At 41.6% G+C, this 24,563-nt stretch overlaps 1 protein-coding gene across 2 annotated transcripts in view; it reads right to left on the reverse strand.

Annotated features, from left to right (window-relative positions):
* nos1apa (nitric oxide synthase 1 (neuronal) adaptor protein a) overlaps nucleotides 1-21,851 on the reverse strand; it is a 95,855-nt gene extending 74,004 nt beyond the window's left edge. The window contains exons 1-2 of one of the 2 annotated variants that reach the window (XM_031575087.2): nucleotides 21,245-21,851; nucleotides 20,868-20,939 (exon numbers count right to left, since the gene is read on the reverse strand). In XM_031575087.2, coding sequence (XP_031430947.1) covers nucleotides 20,868-20,939; nucleotides 21,245-21,349 — 177 coding nt within the window. In that variant the 5' untranslated portion in view covers nucleotides 21,350-21,851. The remainder of the gene's footprint in view (nucleotides 1-20,867; nucleotides 20,940-21,244) is intronic. The other variant, XM_031575088.2, reaches the window with a different exon arrangement.
* Nucleotides 21,852-24,563: the final 2,712 nt, after the last annotated feature.

Raw genomic sequence — 24,563 nt, forward strand, 5'->3', positions numbered from 1 at the left:
GAGAAGTCTAACCTTGTCAGAACAGTCAAAACTTGAAAAGTGCAAACATCTTTACATCTTAAAAGACCCAAACCGTTTTAGTTCTTCAAGGCATAACCATAAACTTGCAATGGAATCTTAAAAAGCACTCGTCCACTATCCCCTTCCTTGAGACTCTCATCTCAAATCCAATTAGAGACAAAAAGCCCTTTGGCAATACAATCTTAAAAAAAAAAAAAGATCAGCCTATTATGTGACACCCCGACTGAACATCTCACATGAAAGATTGTGAGTCAGAAAAGAGTGGGTTGTAGCCAGGGGAGGGTTACGATTCCTCTGATTTTCTCACTCTTGCACATTCACTGCCTTCACAAAACCCTGCGATTCAAATGGAATAGGTGGAGCAGCCATTGCTGTTCATTCACTTTTCTACGAGGCCTCTTGGTGCTGTTCATGTCTCTGACATTTTCTAAAGCTTTAGGCAAATCAATCATCCAGAAAACTTTGAAGCAGTAGAGGCTGAGGAATCACCACTTTCTGTTTTTGTCTGCTTGAGTGAAGATTCATTTCTACAGGGTGATTGTTAACAGCATTATAGTGATTTTGGACAACCTTACCTTTTTAGCATTTCACAGCTTTGATTGGTTAGAATGTCTGAAATATTACCAAGATTATGCTAAAGACACATTCATAACCATTTTGTTTCAACCGAAAGTTGGACCTTTGCTAGAAGTTCAAATCAATTCTCTGCTCACCACATTCCCAAGTAAATTCAATGTCAAATGAATCACCTGCATCCATCCTAAAATGTGGTCGATGCTAATGTCTAATGACTAATAAATCGCCATGCCTTATTTCTTCATACATCTTTGGCATGAATCAGAACCTCGTTGTTTGGGTTCAATAGATAAAATACTGACGCAGCATAAAGAATGCTGTGTTCTGGTTTCCAGATGAAATTTTCAAACTCAGTTTTCCTCATACGTAAAACTTCACTTTCAAAGGCTTTAGCAACACTATAACACTTAATTTTAATAGAGTTGATGTGGGTGGCACACATTATATTCTGGCTCTGGTTAACCATTAACCTTAAGCAATTTTGTTCCTCTGCAGGTGTGATCACCCTCTTAGAAAAGCAAATATTTATGATGGTTCCCAAAATTACATTTCCAGAGAGAAAAAGGGAAACATTCATGAAGCTTGTGTTTAAGGAATTATTTCGATTCAGTTAAGATCACCGCTTTCATTCTTTCCATCTGGTTGTTAGTTTTATGACATGATTAATGGACACATGATCAGAGATTACATTCTGTCTGTACTCTTTCATAACACATCCCCTTATCAACCAGGGTTTTATTCACACTGTTGGATTGAATCATTAAGTGACTGTCACCACAGCGTTTCACTTCTTAGGATGACAGCCTCAAGGAATGGGATTCACACACACCATGTGAAGCAGTGCATTGGCCATATTTCAACTGCATTTCAGAAAAAAAACAGATAAAAGTGCTTTCACTTCTTTAACTGTCAAAACCTTTGTACTCTAACATCCAGATCCGTGCGTCATTATTTTAGTGCTCATTACCTCACAGTTAAAAATGACCTGTTTCTCAGTGTGCAATCCACAGGTCTTTAAGTTTCTTTGTCAGATCAGTAGACAGCCCTTTCATCAATTAAATGAAACTGATGCAGCAACAGCACGGCAACCATCTGGATACTTTTACAGATGACACAAAAAGCGTATGAGGCACAAATAAACTCATTTGAAATGCCTCTCCCAAAGAGACACACAGTATCATGCACGCCGCATAAATCCAAAAGGGAATACAATTCAATACCTCTTCTGCTTATTGATGGCCCCGTCGTCTGAAAAGAGCCCTCATTCTTAACCACCATAAATGGTAACCTGCTTTCATTTCTTCTTCAAACTCTCTTGGGCAGACAAAATGATATTTGGGAGATGGGGCTCGCAAGGTTCCATCGGTTATATTTGTTGATTAAATGGAGCGATGCTGGTTTGTCATATAAAATGTCTCTCTGAGATTGCCTTCTCTCTGTAGAATACTAGCAGCTCAATCTCAGATACTCTCTTTCTCTGTCTCTGTGTAGCAGTTTGCTTTGATTTATCACTCTGACTTAGATTAGGGGAACGCTCTTAATTGTCCACCCATTTCCCCTTCAGGTGATAGCGGACAGAGAGAGCCACCAGTCACATCTGCAGGATTAAAATGTCAGATGGTACGGGCTGTCTCGGAGATGAAGCTACAGTAGTGATCAAAGCCACCCTCACTACAAGTTGTAACCTCCGCTGGCCAGGGTAGATACCGGTGGCTGGGCTTGCACAAACAATGTCTAATCTTCTCTTCATTGTGCCGTGGAAAGGGAGGCATTCAAATTCCCTGATAGTTTGTACAGACTGCACAATAACCCAAGTCTTCCTCGGTTAATGTGGCCTTTGGGAGCGAGGAGTAAGCTCCAAAGAAGAGGTTGGGGGGGGATCGTTCCTCCTTCACCACAAAGAGCGTTTTTCAGAGTAGTCATTAACAGCATGGAGCCTGTGGAGCCCTCTCGCCAAGCCAGCTGGAAACCAGTGATATGCACATTTCTCTGCTCTAATGAAAAGACTCCACTAAGAGTACTGGATGGGGGGTGGGGGGGGGGGGGGGGTAAGGCTAATGTGGGAACCGAAATGATGACCGCAGCATTCCTGTCCCCAAGTGGAATCATGGAAATGGCTTTTTTATTATCTTGGCTGGCCAAACTTGTCTGCTGTGTGACGTTATCATCCTGACAACACTGGTCCAGGAAGGAGGGAGGGCTCAGAGGATGTAAGCCACTGGATAAGCACAGCATGACACCCAGCCCTTTCCCCCCCAAGGGATCCCCAGCCCCGTGGCAAGCCCATGGTCCTTGTATCATCATAGTGGTGTCACAGAGCTGCTAATGTTATTTAGTAGGAAGGCCTGTCTGCTGCAGCCTGACCCCCCGCCCCCCCTCCTTCCTGACCTATCTGTTTGGAGAGCCTTCAGCGGGAGCGTGGAGCGTGGATGGTGGTGGCGGTGGTTGATGTGCTTGGAAAAAGACAACATTCCACAGACCTGGTGTCTGGCCGGTTGCACTGACAACAGGAGCTAAAGCAGAATGAACAGTAAATCTTGGAGCAAGTCTGCAGAGTGCGGGAGCCATGCCTCCCCACGCAAGTGATTAAAGAGAGCCCTCTTCATCTCTGGCTTTGGGCGGGGAAAGCCTCTGAGCACGAAACCAAAATTGCTCCAGGGTGTATTCTCTGCTCTGCAGCCAAATCTGCACAGTCGGAGAGCGGCACAGGCTGCTCTACATCATCACGTTAGCCACATACTAGTGACACTTGCTGCCAAAGTAACCTATGCTCTCTGAGTTCAGCCTGTTGTGTCAGGGAGAAGCCACATTGTTTGATTGTGATATAGAAATGGCATTTTAGTTGTGATAAAACCTTTAACTTATTTAAAAGGGTCACAAGGCAAAAAGGCTGCTCTGTTTTACTGATGCTTTTTACTTGTTGGTGACATAGATGGTTGGTGAATTTTTTCTCAGATTGTATACACAGGCCACACCCAAAACACTTTCTTGCCATTAGTAACTTCAAGGAAGTTTACCGCATATCCAAGTAAATCCAATGTAAAATGAATCACCTTCATCCATCCTACAATGTGGTTGATGCTAATGTCTAATGACTTATACATCGCCATGCCTTATTTCTTCATACATCTTTGGCATGAATCAGAGCCTCGTTGTTTGGGTTCAATGGATAAAATACTGACACAGCATAAAGAATGTGGTGTTCTGGTTTCCAGATGAAATTTTCAAACTCAGTTTTCTTCATACATGAAACTTCACTTTCAAAGGCTTCGGCAACACTATAACACTTAATTTTAATAGAGCAATAAAGTCCTTTTTACAGTGCAAATGATGGCGGACATACACATGGATTGTGCTCCGCAGAGTTTACGTGGGTGGCACACATTATATTCTGGCTCTGGTTCACCATTTCAACCTTAAGCCATTTTGTTCCTCTGCAGGTGTGATCACCCTCTTAGAAAAGCAAACCTTTAAACTTTTTATAAAAGCTAACTTCAAGGAAGCGAAGGTGAAAATCCAACCTTAGAGGAAGACCTGCTACTATACTATACTATATTATTTCTGTCCCATAATGGGAACCCAGGGACGTGCTATTGATGCATGGCACCTTTCAATACTCGCACTTCCCATTTTCTGCCACATCAACTTTTTATGTACTTTCACAAACCAGTGGGATTCAAAACAATAACTCCAGGCTATATATTCCACTAACCTCTTCAGGAAAATAAGTAACTGAGTGAAATCATAAACTGAGGTTAATGAGATATTTGGCAAAGTGACTGGGGTGTGCCTCTCTTGTGAGCTATTTGTCTAAGAGCCTCCCATTAGTATGCCAGTGGGACAATATTCACTTCGACACTGGAGAGCTATGGCTGTGTGCTGTAATTGACAGGCGAGGGGAATAGACATGCTTTAGGATTATATCCTTCACGCCTCAATGTTTTTCAAACAAACTCACATCTCAAGTTTGAGACAGATGTGTCAGGAAGGCAGTGCAAAGACTGAGCCTCCGTTTCAAAGCTATTCACTGTTCTCAGCAGAAGGACCATATCAGCAGTATATGTGGAGTTTTATCAGCCAGAGTCATTTCTGATCAATTATAGCAACAAAGAAACATTACGGCATTTCTATAGCAGATTAATCTTAAAGAACGAAAAGATTAATATAACTATAATTAATACTAACAATGGTCCAACTGCTAAAACCCTTACTGCAAATAAGATTATTCCATTATCTATATTGTTAATATTCGGCCCATCTAAAGAAACGGCTTAACTGCTTAAACTGGACTCAATTAAATATTGTGGCATTATGACTTCTCAAAGAAGGATCACCAGATAAGCTGGCCTATTAAAGCTTTATGGAAATGTACCAAAGATTTTAACTTTCCATAGTCATCTGGCGTTTCTGAATATGTAATGCACTACCCTATTCTCCTTGTCTAAAGCCTTTGAGGTAATTTGCCCCCCTGTTCCTGTTCCTGCTCCTGCTCCTGCTCCTACTCCTCCTCCTCCTCCTCCTCCTCCTCCTCCTGCTCCTACTCCTCCTCCTCCTCCTCCTCCTCCTCCACAGTTATGTTACAGTGCTTCTGTAAAGTACAGGCTTCAGGTGCGCTCAAGAAAACACAACGTGAAGAAAGTCAACTCTTACACAATACGTATTTAAACTCCCAAATATCAAGAGAGGGCTTCCAGAACTCACAGTGGAAGACTGCTTTGATCTTATCTGCCCGGTTCAAACACTTCTGCCTTCAAATAAATCAACAGCACTGAAAGACTGAAAACAGAACGAACACAAATGAACTGAAAACGGAGCAAACCAGACGGGGGGGCATAAAAAAAAACCACTAGCTGCTACGCTAAAAGGGTTCTCCAACTCTCTTTTTTCTTTTAGAGCTCTGATACTCTCATGTGTGTTTGACAGATTAAAGAGAAGCGCTCCAATTTGCACCGCTAACTCATGTGTAGTGGTGGAGTGTGTTATACTTCTTTTACATGTGGACATAAAATGGACATGAATGGATTACATTTAGGGTACACAGAGATGATCTTACTACAGATTAGGATAAACAGAAGTATGTGCTATGAGAAACTACATGCATATTTTCAATGTAGCGTTATTATTGTATCCTACTGTGGAGGAGAGCTATGCCATTAAGCATAGAGACTGAGCAAATTCAGAGCCTGTCTAGCCTGTCTGGCTTTCAACTCCCAGAGTTGTAAATTATCTGACTTTCTTTGAGAAAACTCTTAACAGCTTTGTTTGGAGCTGAAGCGCTGACAAGCACAGCCATTTATTTCAAGTTGGAGTCCCTATGAGGAGCAGGTTTCGTGGCCTGGTACCTTCACAAGGCTGAGTCCTGAGTCAGGATTCTGGTGATTTAAAGGCTGCTGACTTCTGGCAGGAAAGGTCCGGAAACCAGGAGTCCCTTTGACAGTCTACAGCTGACAAGAGGCATCAGCCATATATAATGCTGTACCCCCAACGTTTGTACACACACACACACACACACACACCCCCACAAGTCTGTTTTTCACCCGCACCCGCACCGGCAGCCCCAGCCCAGCGGATCTCTGACACAAGACAGGCATACAGTGATGCACTTCTCTTTGAAAGGGATCTTTGTAATTGGAGAACCTTTCAAAGCGAGCTTGCTGTGTATGTGTATTGCATTAAAGCTGAGCACATTGTGAATTCCCACTGTCTCCAGAAGCGTGTGGGAGCACCTCGGGCACATCTGACATTCTGCCAGATTCCCATATCAAAAAGACCTGGATGTACAGTACCCATAGTAGCACCTCAGGAAGCCTTAATGAAAAGAAAAAGTCTCCATCCAGTACTGTACCACATCCCCACAGATGTGTGCTGGGGCGCTTCCCACACTCTCTTTCTTATCAGCATTTCATGTCATTCTGCCTGAATTCCTGTATTTGCATACACTACCAGGAAAAGAAAAGCCTCTTATCAGACAAGGGAAAGGTGCATGAGATTTGTGAGTGTGTGTGTGTGCGCGGGTGTGTGTGAAAGGTGTCTCCGATATATGTATGTGTGTGTCTGTGTGTGCATGTGTGTGTGTGTTTATATCCGTTTGGCCTTAAGCATTTACTAGCAAGATCATACTAAAATTAGTTTCCTCAGTTTAATCCGTTCAGATCAGTTTTGCATGACTTTTTAATTAGCCCTTTGGTGCACCAACATCTAAGGCATCAATGTTAAGTATGCATTAGGAATTTTAAATAGCATTTTAGGCAGATTAAGTTTCAATTTTCTATTCACTTTAAGTGCATTTCAAACCTCACTGGCAGTACTATGTACTTCAATAAAAACACAGCCTTTACTTTGGGGTAAACAGTTGAATATATGCAGTGCGTCTAATTTTATCTTTACTTTGAGCATGCTCAGTCTGCCTGGCCTATTTTTATGAGTCCAGAGGTTGAAGACATTCTTCAATTAGCACAACCATTAGTCATATAGCCTATTAACAGCTCTGAAGGTACAAAATGATCTGACAGCAATATTTCACAGAAAAGGTTCAAAGTCCTATAAATCATAGTTCCTCTGAATCCCATATAAAACACTGCAAGCTCCTCCGGATTCCACAGAAATCGGTGATGGAATCACGGAGCATTATTATTGTCCTCCCGTTCCCTCAGGTTTGTTTCTGCCCATGCCCATAATTTGCATTAAACTACTACTAAAATCTTCATAATTGTCCTTCAGCTGACAGTTAGGATGCAATTCTGTGCTAACAAGTTAGAGGTAGTAAGCCGTTTTCATCTCTCTCTCTTTTTCCGACAATGCAGGGTGCAACCCAGCACAAATTATGGGCTTCATTACAGTACAGTATTATTTCAAATTTTTTAAAACAAAGACATAGGCTGTCACTTTATAAAGAAACATATTTATGAAAAGGCCTTTATAATTTCAAAGACTATGGTAAATTGTGGATCTGCATCAGACAAAAATGACCATGGAATAACAAAGCGGAACCTCAATAAACTGCAGTACTATATTTTTTAGTAAAACTGTACTCAATAAATCATAACTTAACAAAATATGAATGTGAAATGTGCAACCTATAAGTATGCTTCTTGGAAAGTGAAGTCTTGACCTTGAGTTGAATAGTGCTTTGCTGTATAAACTGAAGTGTACAAAAGCATACTACCCATAAAACTGATTTGCCATGACAACTGGCTAAAATACTACACCTATTTGAGGGTTCCGAAAAAACTGTACCACGTCATATTGACCTTGGCACCATTAACTCTGCATACATTTATTTATCTCAATGTGCACAGAGGCAACATCAGTTCAGGTAATTAAACAAACAATATGCTGGTATTGAAGGATCAGTGGACTTATGGCTCTCGTTGGCTAATCACAGTCTGGGCCAAATACTGACACAGAACTTCCTGTACACCATCCTGAGTAAAAAGGAGACCATACATGAAAATGTTCATCCCAAAGCCAACAGCCTCCAGCATTAAACAGCATCGCCTTTACAATAAGCCAGTGATGAGAGAACATGGACACACTCCAAGACATTACTAATACATTAATACTGGAGTGTTTGCAAATACTTACAATGACATAATGGCTAAATAAGTATAGCTTATCATTTAGAATTCAACACTATCCAGTTATCATCGAAACACAAGGGAGCCACTTCAATTATGAATGAGACCCCACTGACTACCTCCCCTCTATTCTAACCCATTGTCTCTGTTCAGGGTACAATTAAACGGGGGACTGCAGCTGCTCTGCTGCCTAAGAAGCTTCAGCCTCTTGCTTCTGATAATCACCCCTCCCCCCCCAATATGAATGACTACATGTGTCTCTCGTGGGCATTAAGTGCTACAGAGGAGAGCCCACTAAATGGGTAAAGTAACTCCAACTCGGGGCTAATCAATCCCTTCCACCCCTACCCCTCATGCCTGTCTGCCTGGCTGGGGTAGGAGGATTAAAGACAATTTCAGCACAGCAACTTCACACCACATTCAATAGGCGTGACAGGCAAAAAGTGTGCAAAGCAAAGGGTAATAAAGTGGATATTAGAGTTGCCAATACATTTGGGATATTCTCATATACAAAGCTATTAAGACATGAATAGTTATGCAGAAGTCATAACACACTGACATTATTGCCACATATTCTTTTATAATCATATTACATGCTTGGAATAAGCAGGTCATGATGTAAACCTCTGATTAACAGAGTTGACGTGCAATGTTTTTGTTGTTCCCTCTCCTCTGACTAGACAGCAGACCATATGCTAAGGTGATTATCCGGGTAAAACTATTATCAAGGCAAACAATGAGTCACCCATCTGAGAATGGCTTAGCTGGAGGGAAGCGAGACGACTCCACGCTAAAGGCATGAGTAACCGAGGTGTGGTCTTGAGACCCCTTACAAAAGGAAACATTTTCCCAATAGTGTGAACTTCATGTATGAACAAGTGCAGCAACTGCAACATAATATCATGTGCAACACAGACTCAGGTTTGAAACATCACCACTGTTCTCTTCTGAGGTATTGCTGGTTCAGCAAATGACCACCCATGCAGACTACAAGTGAAAGATTTGTGTCCCCAAAACAAACAAAGAGTGTGTAAAGTGATATATATTTTTTTGTACTGCCTGGCTGAAAAATAAGAAAAAAAAGGATGCACCGACCGTAAAGATCCGATGACACGGTAAAACCCCGCCGCGACTCAGCGATTCTTCCCAAACAATGTACCATGTCTTTCAAATTCTTGGACAGAGGGTCATTTAGAAAAATCAATAAACTGACTGGGAGCGATGCAATTAACCATCTTAATTAACCAAAAAGGAAGTTCAAAAGACACGGGCAGCAGAAATCAGTGTCATGCCAATGAAGTTACATAAACCTGCCAGCGAGTCACCACGGGGACCCCTCATTTGTCAGGCCCTCTCACAGCCTTGCACCAGTATGGTGGCCCTGATGGCTCAAAGTAGATGGAACAGGCTTTATGCCCCTTATAGAGTCTTTAAAAAAACAAAACTGCTGGGGTATATGAAGCATCTAAAGCACAAACCAAGGATGAAGAAGACGGGATTGCATTGTACTACAAGTGTGGGAAAATCCTCAAATAAAAACAAACCCCACAATAAGCATGTGCATTATCTGAGCATAATGTGTAGGGGAGCCATGGACACCACCCACTTCCTCTTTCAATATTAGCTTACAGTATAATAACACTTTCATGCCTCCAGCAATATACCAGCTGTGCCACTTCCTCCAATCTGAGGGAAGGACTAAAAGTCCATGGTGAAGCCTCTGAATATATAAATATATAAATTGAGCAGGTATGTTTCTACTATTAGTGTTAAGCTGTTATTGGTAATCCCCCATTAGTGTCAGGCTGGTAAAGTGAGGGGTAGTGGACCCTGCTCTCATCACCAAGGTAACGGTCTCAACTCCCAGTCTAAGGCAAGTCGATCATAGCTGACAAGAATGAGATGCCAAGCCTGATAATACATGGTAAAAGTCAAGGTCAACCTTATTTTGAAAACAGGTAAAAAAAATTACTTAGATAGCCCCAAACTGTATGTGCACCAAATATATTGGAGATACTACAATGCTTCATTACAGTGAAAAGTTGAGTCATGTCTGAATGTTTAATGGCATTACATGATCTTATTCAATTGAACTAATTGCAGACCTGTTCTCCTTAGTTGACTGGTCTGGTCACTGGACCCTCTACCTTAGTACTGTCAGCTTTAGCACTACCAGAACTAGGATTGGCCCATGATAACTTGAGAGTAGTATCATCAAAGTCCTTATATCAGCCCATGATAACTTGTAGAGAATAGTATCATCAAAGTCCTTATAGGCAAGTCTCGCCACCCGGCAGCCATCTTGGCAATGCCTCCAGGCAACAGGATCAGGCTCCTATCTAAGTAAATGGGGAGAGATCCATAACTCCACATAGGATGGCCGGACAGACATTAAAAGGTACATCACAAGTTTAAATCTGACATAAACAGTGTGGACATTGTTTCCCCAAACACTCAAAGAAGGTTAAAAAAAAAGACTTAATTCTTCGAGTTGATTAAAAAAAAAATGATTCTTTGAGTTGACTTGCTTATTGTGCATGCACCAAATTGCCGCAGCATGGCTATTACTATGGCAACAGTGGAAATAAACAGAACGTGCAGGGGAGGCGAATACAGGGCTGGACTTCCAGTTACAAATCCAACATGTTTAGTGCTTCCCCCCATTCATTTTCCCATCAGTGATTTGTCTCCTCCCTTGTAACGTCTCTGGTATCATAACAGGTAACAGCAGGTGGCCAGCTTGTCCAGATCAGACCTAATTTCTACTGGCATTAAAATAATCCCCCAATCTGACTAATTACTAATAATTACTTCCATTTGAAGGGAATAATCACCTTGACCTCACAGAGAGGGCTTACCAAATGTCCCAGTGAATACTGACGTGTGAGACAGAACAGAGCAGAGAAGCATTCCTGAGGCGGACCAAGGAACATTATTGTAGTAACACAATGTTCTTAAGATATAGTGCAGAACTACAGAGCAAACTGTGCCATTCCATTGATGAAACATTCATGAGAAAGTAGATATTTCTCATATAAATGTAGCTGTGGTAACAGCATGTGTTATCAATCAGAGAACTAATTTCAAAGCATGGGCTAATCTTGGAGCAATGGTCCTTCATCCTTTTTCCTTCCTGTGCCGGCCAAACAATTTTATGTTGCTCTGACGGCACACGCAACACTGCGGCTCACTCGGTGAGTGTGTGTGTGTATATATGTGTGCCTTCACCCTGGTAACTGGCTTCCATCATTGTTCTCCTACTTCCTCTGTCAGTAAACCCTTCCTGCAAACTACCCCCTCTGCTCAGAGAGAGAGAAAAAAAAGCCCACCTCACAAAATGCGGCACTAGCAGATGGGCTGGGGGTGGAGGGGATGGTGTGGAAGAGGGTCTGGGATGGGGATGTTGGTGAGCACGCCTGCATGTGTTCCAAGTCCTCGACCCCTATGCTTTCATATAATTTACGTGGATACATCTTTTAGGCCGCTACAAATGATCAGTCCCTTGAGCTTGTGAAGTAGGCATTCCATTAAGGCCTTATGTGAAACTCCAATCTAACAGGCTTAGCAAGCAAGCGAGCAATTCACTGAGTGGATAAAGCTATTGAATCTTTCTAAAAAAAAGTCACAGTATAGCAGCTCACTACCCTATAGTATCTTATGTTAAAGAAACTTGGCATTTTGGTACTTTCATTTCTGGACATATTCAGTACAGTCAGCCCTTCGGAGGCATACTCTGTTCATACATCTACCAATGTAGTGCCAACTACAGTCACAATGACACAGAAAACTAAAATCACACAAGATTAAAAGAGTCAGGGTGTCTCGATACATTATTCAGGACTGCTTATTCATCATGCCAGTATAAGACTGTTCAGAAAAGTGTAATTTATACAAGTTCAATGCTGTGTCTGACGCCTAATGATTTGCAGAACTTCAAAAGTGCCAAGGCAGCAAATACCAAGTACCCTTGGTCTGCCTGTATCTACCAACCCCTTTGCATAGACCTAGATTTGATTCTGCTTGAGAAAATATGGCTATTTGAAATGATGTTCAGTGAATACCCTCGGTATACCACAGCCGTTGAATCCAATTACTCTTTTACATGGGTAAAATACCTTACTGTTCGCAAGAAGGCCACTAGACTTAAAAAAAATGAATGTATAGTGAACAACAAGCTTCTGAAGCAGATCTGCTTGTAGAACACAACAATGCAGTGTAATTGGATGTGTCAAAGCATTCAGTTCAATTAAATTATTCTCAGCAATTTGTGTGCCCAGTGAGAGCCATGACTAAGGGATAATTTCTCTAGGGACTGGACATGGGCAGGTACACTCAATGCAAATAAGCAATGATATGAGTGCCCAAGTTAAGTGAAGTTGGATGCAACACAGTTATACAGGAAGTTCAACCTGTGCCAACAGAGAGCTAACTTTTCTTTTTGCAGATGGGTTTCAACTAAATCAAAGGAGAGTGAAAGCAAGCTCAAACATGCCAGGGCATATTGAACATTTTATAAAAAAAAAATTAAAAATAAATACAAAAAAAATATTATATTTATAGCTAGCTTGCCTCCACTTAACGTGCCGGTCACTCCAAAAACACCTACAAGCGTGCAGGAACTCCCATTCAGGGAGAGGGCAAGGACGCATTACTGTGATAATGGATGGTAATCATGCTAATATGCCTGGCCAGACCTATTACATATTAAAGGCCTCTGTCTCCTATCATGAAACCGAGACAGCAGGGGAAGCAATCAATCTCGAGGCCTGGGCTTTCTCTGACACTGCGAGGTCCTGCCAGACTCGGAGAGACTGGATCGTGTGAAAACCCCTGCGCCTGAACCTGCTCACACAGCACAGGGTCAGTCAACCCTGAGACAGCAGCTCCAGCTTGCAGTCACCTAGAAGGGACATTCACTGTTGCTGAAGAGCATACGGGAGTGGATCTGTAATAAGAAAGAGGCATCCCAGATGTGGGGCTACAAATGCATTTGCTAGTCATGGAGGGCTATGGTAAAGGGCAGGGGTTGTCAACACAATCAAGCTCACTTTCTCTTGCTCCCGGAGAGCTTGATGAGATGGCATGAGGTGGATTGTGACTGGGCGTACTCAAACCCTGGAGGCGCTTAGAGCTCCAGGAAAACATGGTAGGCCGACAGAAGGTGTGAGTGTGCGAGTAGCCGAGGTTATGTATAGCATTTTCCCGACTTTTTTAATTCCAGAGGTCACAGGCAGAGATCTCCTGTAATGGAAGCAGCCGACAGAGGCACTGTTTCCACTTGGTTTTAAAATCACAAGTGTACAGCTGAGACACATCGCCGTTTACACCTGTGTTCAAACCTGTGTTTAAACCTGTGTTTAAACCTGTGTTTAAACCTGTGTCTGTCACGCATGTCCAAGCTGCCTGTGTTTTGCTACTGCCTACTGCCTTGTCAGGGACGATTAGCATTTACACTACAAAAGATATGTGGTCAATTGTGTTCACACTTGTATTTAGCGCTGTGTACACATGTGATGCGACCAAGATGCATTTTAAATCCAGGGCCAAGGATGAGGTTAGAGTGCGTCAGGGAGACATCATCAGCTGAGGACAAGTGGGGGGTAGGAGAGACAGAGGTAACTGGTTAACAGCACCTGGACGGCTTTCAGCGGTCAGCGCCTGGGCCACTCTGTGATGAGTCATGCTTTTATGTTACAGAAGTCCAGTTTTCAATGCATGGCTGGCCCAGGGGTAAATGAGTCATGGGCAGTAGCCTACAGGGAAGACGAGCTTCAAAATACACACCCCTCTGGGTTCAAATGTTATGGTAGACCATTTATTCCGTACAAACCGTATGTGTGTCCATTCATTTCAACATCGCTCCGCCTGTAGTTTGGATGAAAGCTCCAATTACATCCAGTAACACACTCTAAATGTCATATTTATCTCAAAATCATATGAGGAAACTGCCCGTGAAGTAGCCTCTGGGGCTGCTTGTCAATAGCAATCACTGGTTAACTCTGAAAATTAGCGGTGGATTTGGATAGGAAATGACAGTCCGTCATTCTTGAGCAAAGGGATCGCCAAGCTTTTCACAACAAATCAGAGGTGCTCTCCAATTCTCAGCCCCCTCATTATACCACATTACATCTTCTGCCGCTGCAGAGGCGGGCAGCAATTTCAGTCAGTTCTGATTCCGAGAGTGACTTGTACAACCTATCATTCGGAATACCTTCAGAAAGGACGGTCAGACTCGTCTGGCCAATTTGAGAGCAATATAAATCACAGCCTCCCAACCCAACATATAATCTTATGACCAGGAGACAAGAGTGAAAGATATCCATGCTCAGTTGTACTTGGTTTTCATGGCATACACTACAGTCGTGGTAGAGGGATTTTCAAGTGAGAAACAGTAGGATATGAAGACAACGACTGATGAAGAATTTAAAACAAGAAAAGAAATGATGAGGGAGAATGTAAGTGTAACATAAGTGTGCAAGACAAAGAAATAGAGTATGGAAAATGGAGTATATGAGCAAATGTGTGAGACGAGGGACAGACAGGAGAGCTTCAGTAGATTACACATCATACAAATACTGTAACACAACAGCCTGCAGACCACACTAATCCACATTCATTGAGTGAATTGACTATCACTCAACTTCATGCCGGCAGTTTGGATTGCCATTTTTGGATACTTTTTTTTACCAATAGTATCAATTACAACACAATCACTATGTTATAGGCACATAGCAGACTTGTTAGAACACATTTTTTCATACACTGAACTGTAAGTCGGGTGCTAAGAAGCAGAGAAGAGTCCTTCCTGAATGACTGCCATGCCCAGCGGACATTTATAAATAACCCATCTGCTATGGCTTATGGGGATCAATAACCCAATACCATAACAGAGAGAAGAGAGTGAACTCCACTGAAGAAAAGGAACATCTTATCCATCATTCAATGCAAGTGAGGCACAGCCAGTTGCAATCCATGTCTTGCAATTTCACACAACCTCAAAGCTAAACGTAAGGAAGGGAAATTCAGTTCACATTTCTTACAGTGGAAGGAGACACTGCCAGAGTGACTTCGAGCCACTGAACCGAGGGCGCAGCTTGTTTTAAGGTGGCAGGCATCCATGCAAGGAGATTGTGATGCATTCTGGGGGACCTTTTAATTGCCTCCATTACTTCAAAGTGATGATGTCTACCTCTGAGCTCTCCAATGTTTTACACATGACTGCTAAAACTGCCTTGATGTTTGCACAGGGTAAGAAAGCGTAACAGGCGTGGTTGGTATATGATGACAGAGCTAATCACAATCACACCAACAAATAAAAGACAAATGTGGCTGAAAGCTGAAAACACCTTACATAACGCACCAACAGGATGATTAATATCATAGAGCCTGGCTCATTTTCTTCACGCTATTTTGTTACTTCCCTCTCCACCCTGTTGAGACCTGCCAGTTAAGTATGCCCATGGGATTTCTCCCTCCGCTGGAGCCATGTCACCCCATTAAGTGCGTGCCGGGCACCAGTTTGGGCGATGCCAGCGGTCAGCTTGTCCAAGCTGCCGGTTTGATAAGATTTCAGTTTTCACCAAGGGTGGGCTCTCCGGGAAGTTTGATTTGATTCTCCTCAAGATAGGACTTTTATTGACAGCTATTCTCCTGTCATGTCATGTTTTAGGAGATAGAAAAGCGGATTTCTTCATCAACAGCAGCCAGACTGTAGAGGCAAAAATATGCTATCAGCAGCATGACAGCTGGGTGGAAAGCAACTTTTGTTCAACAGCTCCCCAAAATGTATAGACTGCAACTTCAAACTAATTGACAAAATGTTGTAAGTTGTTAATGGGGTCACAGTAACTGATACCTCACATCATGCTTAAAGACACCAGGGGTGGGCGGTATTTTTGGTATTATAATTGTATTGTAGTCAACAGGCTGATGTGGGCTAATGGCTATTTTGATGACTTTTCATTACGTTTTAGCTTCCTGCTTTTTGATATTGCAGTCATACTGAGTAAACTGTGCCAGTAATTAGGGGCCACATCATGATTATTGTTTTATTGTAACTGTTCGTTGAAAGAAACGCTTTATGTTAATTAAAAAATAGTTTTCTTGATATTTTTACTCTTTGCAATGTTTCTTTTTTATTTTTGAAGTTAATCATTTTGGTGCTTTTGCTACTGGAAAGATAACATGGCATGCATAACTTTACATGATCAATACTGTGATATAATGCTGATACCGTCCATACAGTTAAAAATATCATGATAAAAACACATCGTCCACCCATAAAGGACACAGAAACAGGAAACAGGTTAAGTCCACAAACATCCCAAACTTGGGAATTACTTTTTTTCAGGCACTAGGGTAGTGTCTGGAATTTGCACACATTTTCAAATTGTTGATGAAGAATGGTTTGACGGTAGTGGCACCTATTTTCACTTCATTACTGGTAGGAGAAAAAAATGAATCTTTTCATTCATCTTGAAGAACAAGAACAAGATTAAATGTAAAAATAACCCACTCATTCCCCCCCCCCCCAAACAAAGCAAATGTAATACTGCCTTTCATGTGAGAACAGAGGCATGCCAACATTTCTGCACTTTTGAGGTTTCAGAGTAGCTGAATGTGTTCCAATTAAGCGACCATATCTTACCAGGGTTTAAGAGAGCATTTGTACCCTTTTCATTAATTAAGTGATATCTTGGCTAGAAGGGCATTATTACCCTCTCTCTCCTTCCATAAAGCTGGATACGCCTGGGGCCTGACTCGTGGATATTTATCTCTGGGTTATTTCACACATCCCAGTGGGGAAGAGAGCAGAGAATGAGTTATATTACCACGCTGAAGCAGACGTTAATTAAAAAGCTGGATCAAATTAGGGCAGCATCTCCATTAGTTACAGCTTGGCCTGTCAAAAGGGATGTTTTCTGAGAAGTAAAATCCATAAATCAACCGCCGCTGGATCAACCCATTGAGTGGAAATGGCTTTACCAGACAGAAGAGCAAAGAGACCCCAGGGGAAAAGGGGGTATAGTCCTGGGGTTATGAGCAGATTCCAGTTAAGATTGCAAACAGGGGAAGAGGCTGGACTGCGCTTTGGCTCTATTTGTCCTGCACCCTGGCAGTGCAGTAGAGAGGGCATAGTCACATGCAAGAGTCCCTCATTTGAGTCTCCTAGGAGCACTGAAGAAAGAGAATAGAGGAGTACAAGCATGCGGGGAACTGACAGCACTAAAAGGCAAGGGCCAGTCTAAAACACACTTCACGTACTTACAGCTTGGAGCATGGAGAGCAGAAAAAGTAAGCCCCTGTTTTCCTTCCTTGGTGAGAAAAATATTGAGCGAGAAATACACAACCTCGAGAAAATGTCAAATGGAACAAATTAAGCTAAAGGCTTGGTTGTCTTTTGTTAAGAGAGACGTGGATTCAGAAATTATTTATTCAGGCTGTGCAATTCAAGTGGTAACCACAGGCAGTGTTTGGATAAACAGAGCATGTTAAATATTAACCTCTGGCCATTGACAGGGTGGTTTCACAGCCTCCAATATACTGCTAATGAATTTAGGGCCTGATTATGTGTAGAACCCCAAAAGAGGTTATTAGCAAAAGCTTTAGCCTCTAAACACCAGGCAGTGACTGTTATTACACAAACCTTCAGGATTAATGTCACAATTTCACTAAAACTCCTATATTTGATCGGAACAATTGTGTAGTTGATTTTCAAGCTCCTCCCCCAATGAAGTAAATAGTGTATTCTTACTTGTTGCATACATATGAAGTCAGCTTTGTCTTCTGGTATATATTAAAAACATGTTATATAAATACTATAATTACTTGATAATACAATTTGATAATAATCTAATTTCACCATTAAACACACTTTAAGTTTTTATTTTGCTGGGAATTTCAGGTGAGACGTGTTCCTTCACCGCAGGGAGTAAAGTCATATGAGCACTTACAGCCAGGTTACCAAGCTACTTTGACATTTAAGAGCAATTGGCTGGGAGGTACTTCTGTCTAGGCCCTTGTCATTTTTATGCAGCCAGAGTTGGCATCTGCTTAGCATGTCAAACTAAACATGGTCACAAATAATACAGAAGCATCATGGAGACGAAGGCGTGCTGGGCTGCATAAACCTGTCTGCAAGCCTTAAATGGGGCAACTGCATGTGTCTGCACAGTCTGTGCTGGGTTTTCTCTGCTCGCTGCTGTGTACTGCTGTCTCAAATAGAACGTATGAGGTTTGGGCACACCATCCTTCTTGGAGACTTGCATGATGCATGGACTACTTCTTCTGGCCCTTGTCCAAAGCTGAACCTTGTACGTGTCAATCAGGCCTGTCAGTATAAACAAGCCAGCTTTAATTAGACTTTGTGATCAAATAAATTGGAGCCATGCATCACAGCCACCCCAGCAGGCCAACAAACACAGGCTCTTAGCACAAACCAAGTACTGCCTGAATTAATGGGGCGCAGTTATTTTGCCACAAAAGGATTACAAAAGGTGAACTGGAAAATCCTGGAAGGAAAGTAGGAGCTGAAGCCAGCACATTTAAGATGCCATGGGGAGGAGGGGGGAGGGGGGCTTGCCCAGGGTAGGTGCCAAGTAGTCTAGTACGGTTAGCTACAACATGAAAGTGATATTTAACATTAAAAGTTTTACAAGTCAAACGTAATCTTATTACTCCAGATCATCACAGCAAATACAGAGACTGTCCCAAGGATGTCCGCACCCGTTTCACCAACCCGTGAATACACAGGCAAATGAGGAGTTTTTTGTAGGTCTTCATTTTTAATATGTTCTCTTTTCGTCAGTTGTTAAAATGCTCATTTCCAAATGAAAACAGCATTTGCTTTTTTTTTATAGCAGGATGGATTCAAAAAATTCTACACCTAGACCCTTGTGAATTAATTTACCAGCACTGAATTTCACTACAATATACATGACAGGTGTATCTCGACACACAATAATGAGCAGGGTAATTTCTTCCTCGTGCATAACCAATAATGAGGTTTAACTTCAATGATTAGTCAGACTTGCTTCAGCGTAGTACTGGCAGCTCACAGTGGAATGCCTCAGATGAGGCACCAGCATTGTTTCAGAAAACATCAGTGTCGACAGCAGCTGCTCCCAATCCTCTCTGTGAAAGATTGTTCCTTCAAAGAGGTTGCTCAAAGAAAACTCATCTCAGATGAGGAGTTGGTCAGCAGCTCTAAGAACCTGGAGTGTATGCTGGACAATCTTTTCAAAGGCCACAGGGCATTGTAGAGCAAAAGAAAAGGAAAGCCCAACCCAACATCACTGAAACAGAAGAAGGAAAGAGGGAGGGAGGGAGGGAGGGAGGGAGAGAGAGTCTCGATAGTTGTCTGTGAACAAAGATGATTCAAGGGAGCTGGGCCTCGCGCTACAAAGACACAAGCTGAGGCCTGAGCAAGCTCTCCTGGGTCACGCGTGGGACGGTGGAGGGTGACTAATCATGAAAGACCTGAAACAGCCAAGGGTCTTGATACTACCATACAAAATCCAGATGATTGTGCCAAAAACAAAGATATAAATCATGTTTTAATATTTAAACATGTATTATATATTTAAATACCTCTGTCAGGTAATGCACCTCTAATTACATAGAAAATAGGCCCAAATCTGTCACAGTATTTAACCTCTAATTGGGAAGGTCATGAATTCTACTCAATGGCTAAAAGGGAAAAGTGACAATGATGAATTAAAATAACCAGCAAAAAAAATCTTTTCTGAGGTCAAGCATCACATCAGATATGTTTTCATGTGACACTGTAAAATTCTGGAGCTCAATAACTGACAATCACCTACCACTAAAATATATGCAACATGGACAATGGTTGTCCCTTTGCCACAAACCGCTAGCATGTGTTGGCAGGGGGTCCAGCACATTGAAAAGGTTAATAGGATAATTTGTACCTAGCGTGTGATAGTGTAACAGAAATGCAAAGGTGTGCGGAACTGAGGCTGTCTGGGCATATGGTTGACATTACACATTTTTTTAAAGCTGCATGTACTGATATGGCCCTTAAACAATAATAAAACCAATCAGATAATACCGTGATGTAAACTGCCAGTCCAACACTAACCAACTAGCAGTCCAACACTAAATAAGATTGAGATCACGAAGATTATAGTTGATCGATATCCTGGCAAATGTGCAGAGTTTTGTTTCTCATCAACATGAATAAATGCTTGCATAATAATACTGAAAGAAGGTGATGTCGAATTGAAGCCAACCTCCTGATTTTTTTTTTTTTAAACTGTCAAATTGAGCTCTATATTTCTGTCAAAACGTACCTATGGCAATTATTTGGGGTCAGTTAACAAGAGCACAAATGAGTCATCACATCGGAGCCAAAAGAGACTACATTCTTAAAACGTTACTGCTAAGTTTCAAAGTGTCACCATACTCTTGATCATTTTGGTTATTGTGTTGATACGGTTACAAATTCATTTTGAAACAAATATCCCATTCAGATTGAACTATATCTGGAAGTGTTTTACAAATTAATCCCCCGACGTGTTTCACAGATCAATTCTCGCCTCGGGGCAGGACCACCCATACAGAGACGTTCACACCAGTTCTTACTTTCTGTATTAGGATCTAGGTCTGTGTTGACACAAAACAACCACAACGTGCACAAGGCTGCTTCAGCAGAAGGAGAGAATGAATACTCACCCGTATTCTCCTCATTGCAGCAACTATCTCCACTCTGCTGTTCGGTCGCGACACATCCAGACTACCGATATACTAATAATGAAAGAAAGCAGAGAGAGAGTTATATTACATTAGCTATTCTCATCATTTTAAACAATAGGCTACCTTGTCAACACCAAAGTAAGTTACAGCCAATAGCAAGAAAATTAGCCCTGGTGAAGCCTCAACTTTGCATTTCGTCTTAAAGCCAACCTAAAACTGTGTTTGTAAACAACGCAGGACTACATTTAACACAAAATGAAAGTATGCTAAATCACACTTCACGTTACGATAACTTCACCCGCTTGTAATCCACTGTGACATAGCCTAGTCGACCCTACCTACTTTCCGCTACTTACCTTTGCCTCAAAATTGATCCCATGTTGAAAGGCTTCTTCGTTGTGTAAAGGAATCCGTAAATCATGGCCATCATCAACCAAATTATACTTTGTTTTCGCTGGCATGATGGTCGTATGGAAAGCGCCAAAACAGGCTAAATGCAATACTAAAACAGTTACACAAGACCAACAAAAAACAAAAACAATCCCTCAAGTCTTCGTTCTAACTCCCGTTGTCCATCCCGCTGCTTGCTCGTAAGGTCACAATTGTAACATCCTGCATGGAGCTAGGAAAAGCAACTTTGTACCGTTTCCTCTCCCAAGTATTCACGATCGTTGTGTGATATCCTGCTCAAAGAGCCATAACAAAAATAGTCCTTAATCGCTGAACTAACTATCTATTGAGACAGCACTCGTCTGTACCAGTGTGGCTTTAAGAGGTTTCTTATGAAATCAGTTAAAGAAAGAAAATTTCGGTTTCCACACTCATCCGTGTCGAACTTCACAGCAGCGCCATGACTGGGCAAGCATAGTCTACTCCTGGGCACAGACTGGAAGGAAGAGAGCGTCATTGGTCGAATCTGGGAATTCCACCTGTTTTCATTGGAACACAGCGACATCACTGGTTTGTAGGAGGGAAAAAACAATTCATTCTGCTTTTGAACCTCTGATTCTGAAGACAGCACAATGTCGCCTAGTGGTAGGTGTGAAATAATCAATTTTCGACATGGTGGTTTTTGTGGGTTTGTCCCCGAATTTAACAGTGTCCTTGTCGACTTGTAGGCTACTAGTATTTACAGTAGTGGCCCAAGGTTTAAATGACGGCAGTTTGGACGGACTGAAAAGCAAACTAGCCTACTTTAGGTTATATTAGGGTGTGTGGTAATACATGAACATCAATATTTTTGTTCTCGAATATGCGATACTGCTTTTATCATACCACATACGCAGACAATTACGTTAACTCTGTCCTTTGAGAATGGTGTCTTCGAAGTCATTCCTTACTGTCAGATATGATACGTTGAAAATGCAAGCCTAATACCACCAGCTAGTGGCCAACAATGCGAATGTTACCTGAAAAGACACCTATTTTCAAAAGTGAATGCAAACAGAATTTCACCACAATCTGTACAAAACTCAAACATCTATGAATGTCTCTGTCGAGGTCTAAAAAAAACCTCAAACTCTGAAATGCAAACTCTTCCTTGGCATGGCACATAAAGCCATTAAACCCATAGGTCTACACTCTAACACACCAATGAGATTAATTCAAAGCATTATCAAATACTATACTGTACTATACACACATAGTGCAAAAACATACACAGTTCTTCAGAATCCTGTCTCTGGGTTGGCTGAATCTTATCAGACATATCATATCACATATCACATGTACATTGTTACCAATGGCAACTCTTTCCAAGTGCCCCCTCGATGTGTCATCTATCCTTTGCATGTCTACAAGGTAAACACAAGCCACCAACATATACTGGGCTGTCCCTGTTACCCAGTAACCAGCACACCACAACGTTTCAGATGACTTGTCATCACAAGTACACCTGCAAACTTAAGCTCTATTCCGACTTGGAACATTTTAGCTATACCAATCTCCATGCTTGTACTGGGAGAATGCCTGCTGCCATCTTGTAGGATGCTCCTCTAAGAACAGCTTCTCAGACCCTCAAGTGACACGTTTAAAAAATACATACTCTTTAATAAGCCCTGCATCCCAACTTGAACTTCTGCTTGCAAGTGAGTTTGCGTGTGATGTAGCCTTTGTATAGAGCCGTGTATTGCACTCCTTCAGAAGTGGTAGATGTCGCAGGCATTGGTCTTTTATCACTTGTGGCTTTTGTGTTTCCAGCTCTGTTTGTATTCTATTAACAACCACTACCCCTGTAACACATGCATTGCTCTCAAGACCTACTGAAACACCTGTCCACGAAGAAAGCATTTGTCCAAGATGATGCTTGTCATGGTTTTAGTTCTTCTAATCATTGCCATTGCAGGTGCCGGCCTTGGTCTTCCCTGCTAACTTTGTGGTAGCATGAACATAGCCAAGTGGTGTTTAGCCTTCTGTGAAAAAGGGCCATGATACTTGTTCTGGAACTAAAGTAGTGTTAAGATACACATTGCTCCTAGATGGGAGCCTGTGTGATTGCACTGTTATTAGCTGTCTACAGTGTAAATCTCAGGGCTGTATAATCACCACTGCACAAACAGAACGTTTCTAACTGTGCATCTGGGAACCACATTTTTTAAAACTATTAACATTTAGCAGTTAGCTATTTGTATGCGTTATAGACAGCTTTTTATATCCTCAAATACAGTCACCTATACTTGAAAAGTCAACCATAAAGACAGAAATTAATTTAACATGTTCTTAATTAAATAAGACCCACAGAAAAATATCTTTGGCATGCATCCCATGTATAGTCAAGTATATGAATCACAGGAGCACTATCTCATCCTCCTGGCAAAAGAAGGCGAGCGCAGCAGTGAGACAGGCACCAAAGTGATGGAGGTGCAGTGTGTGAGAGAGTCCAAAACCATCTGCTAACTAGAGGGAATGAAATTCACATCGAACAGCTTGTGCTTGTGGTACGTGGTCTGAAATCCAAGCCTGCTTTTTTGACTTTCCTCTATTCTTGGGGATTGCTGGTGGCTTATTGTATGCCTGTCTTTATTCTGTTTCTGTTCAATGCAAAATAAGTGCTTTCTCTAACTATGCCGCTCTACTGTATGTGTCAGCTTTGCTGTGCTATTCTATTCTGTATGATCGTGTTAAGGGTGTTAATCGATTGAGAACCCATATTTAGTCACTGCACTTAAATATTCATGTTGACCATTTGTACTTTACTGGATTATTTTGTATTTTAAGTTATTGTACTCATTACTCAAGTTATCAAGTTATTGCTTTCATACACTGAGACAAAGCAAAGTATTTCTGCCACAAAACAACATTCACTGACTGACTGTGAAATCAGACAACATTTTGTACAAGGTACGTTTTTTGATGTTACTAGAAATTATGAATGAATTCTAGTTGGCCAGTGTCATCATTTATTTACCTTTTAAGCATGTTTGTATGTACTCCAAGTGGATTTAGAGGTTGAGACATTTCATTCTGTTAGAGTATCTTTACTTTCACTTAAAGCAACACTGTGCAGGAACTTAGGACTTTCTGAGGTATGTTTTTGTTGACAATTAGTTTTGGTATCATCTTCAAATTCATTTTGCAGCTATTGCCAGGCTCTGCACTATGTAGTTCCGTGGTTTGTGTCGCATCATTCCACCAAAATGCAAGAAAAGATTTTACAGAATGACACTGAACTATATC

This window comes from Clupea harengus, chromosome 10 (assembly GCF_900700415.2).
Source record: "Clupea harengus chromosome 10, Ch_v2.0.2, whole genome shotgun sequence".
Classification (NCBI taxonomy): Eukaryota; Metazoa; Chordata; class Actinopteri; order Clupeiformes; family Clupeidae; genus Clupea; species Clupea harengus.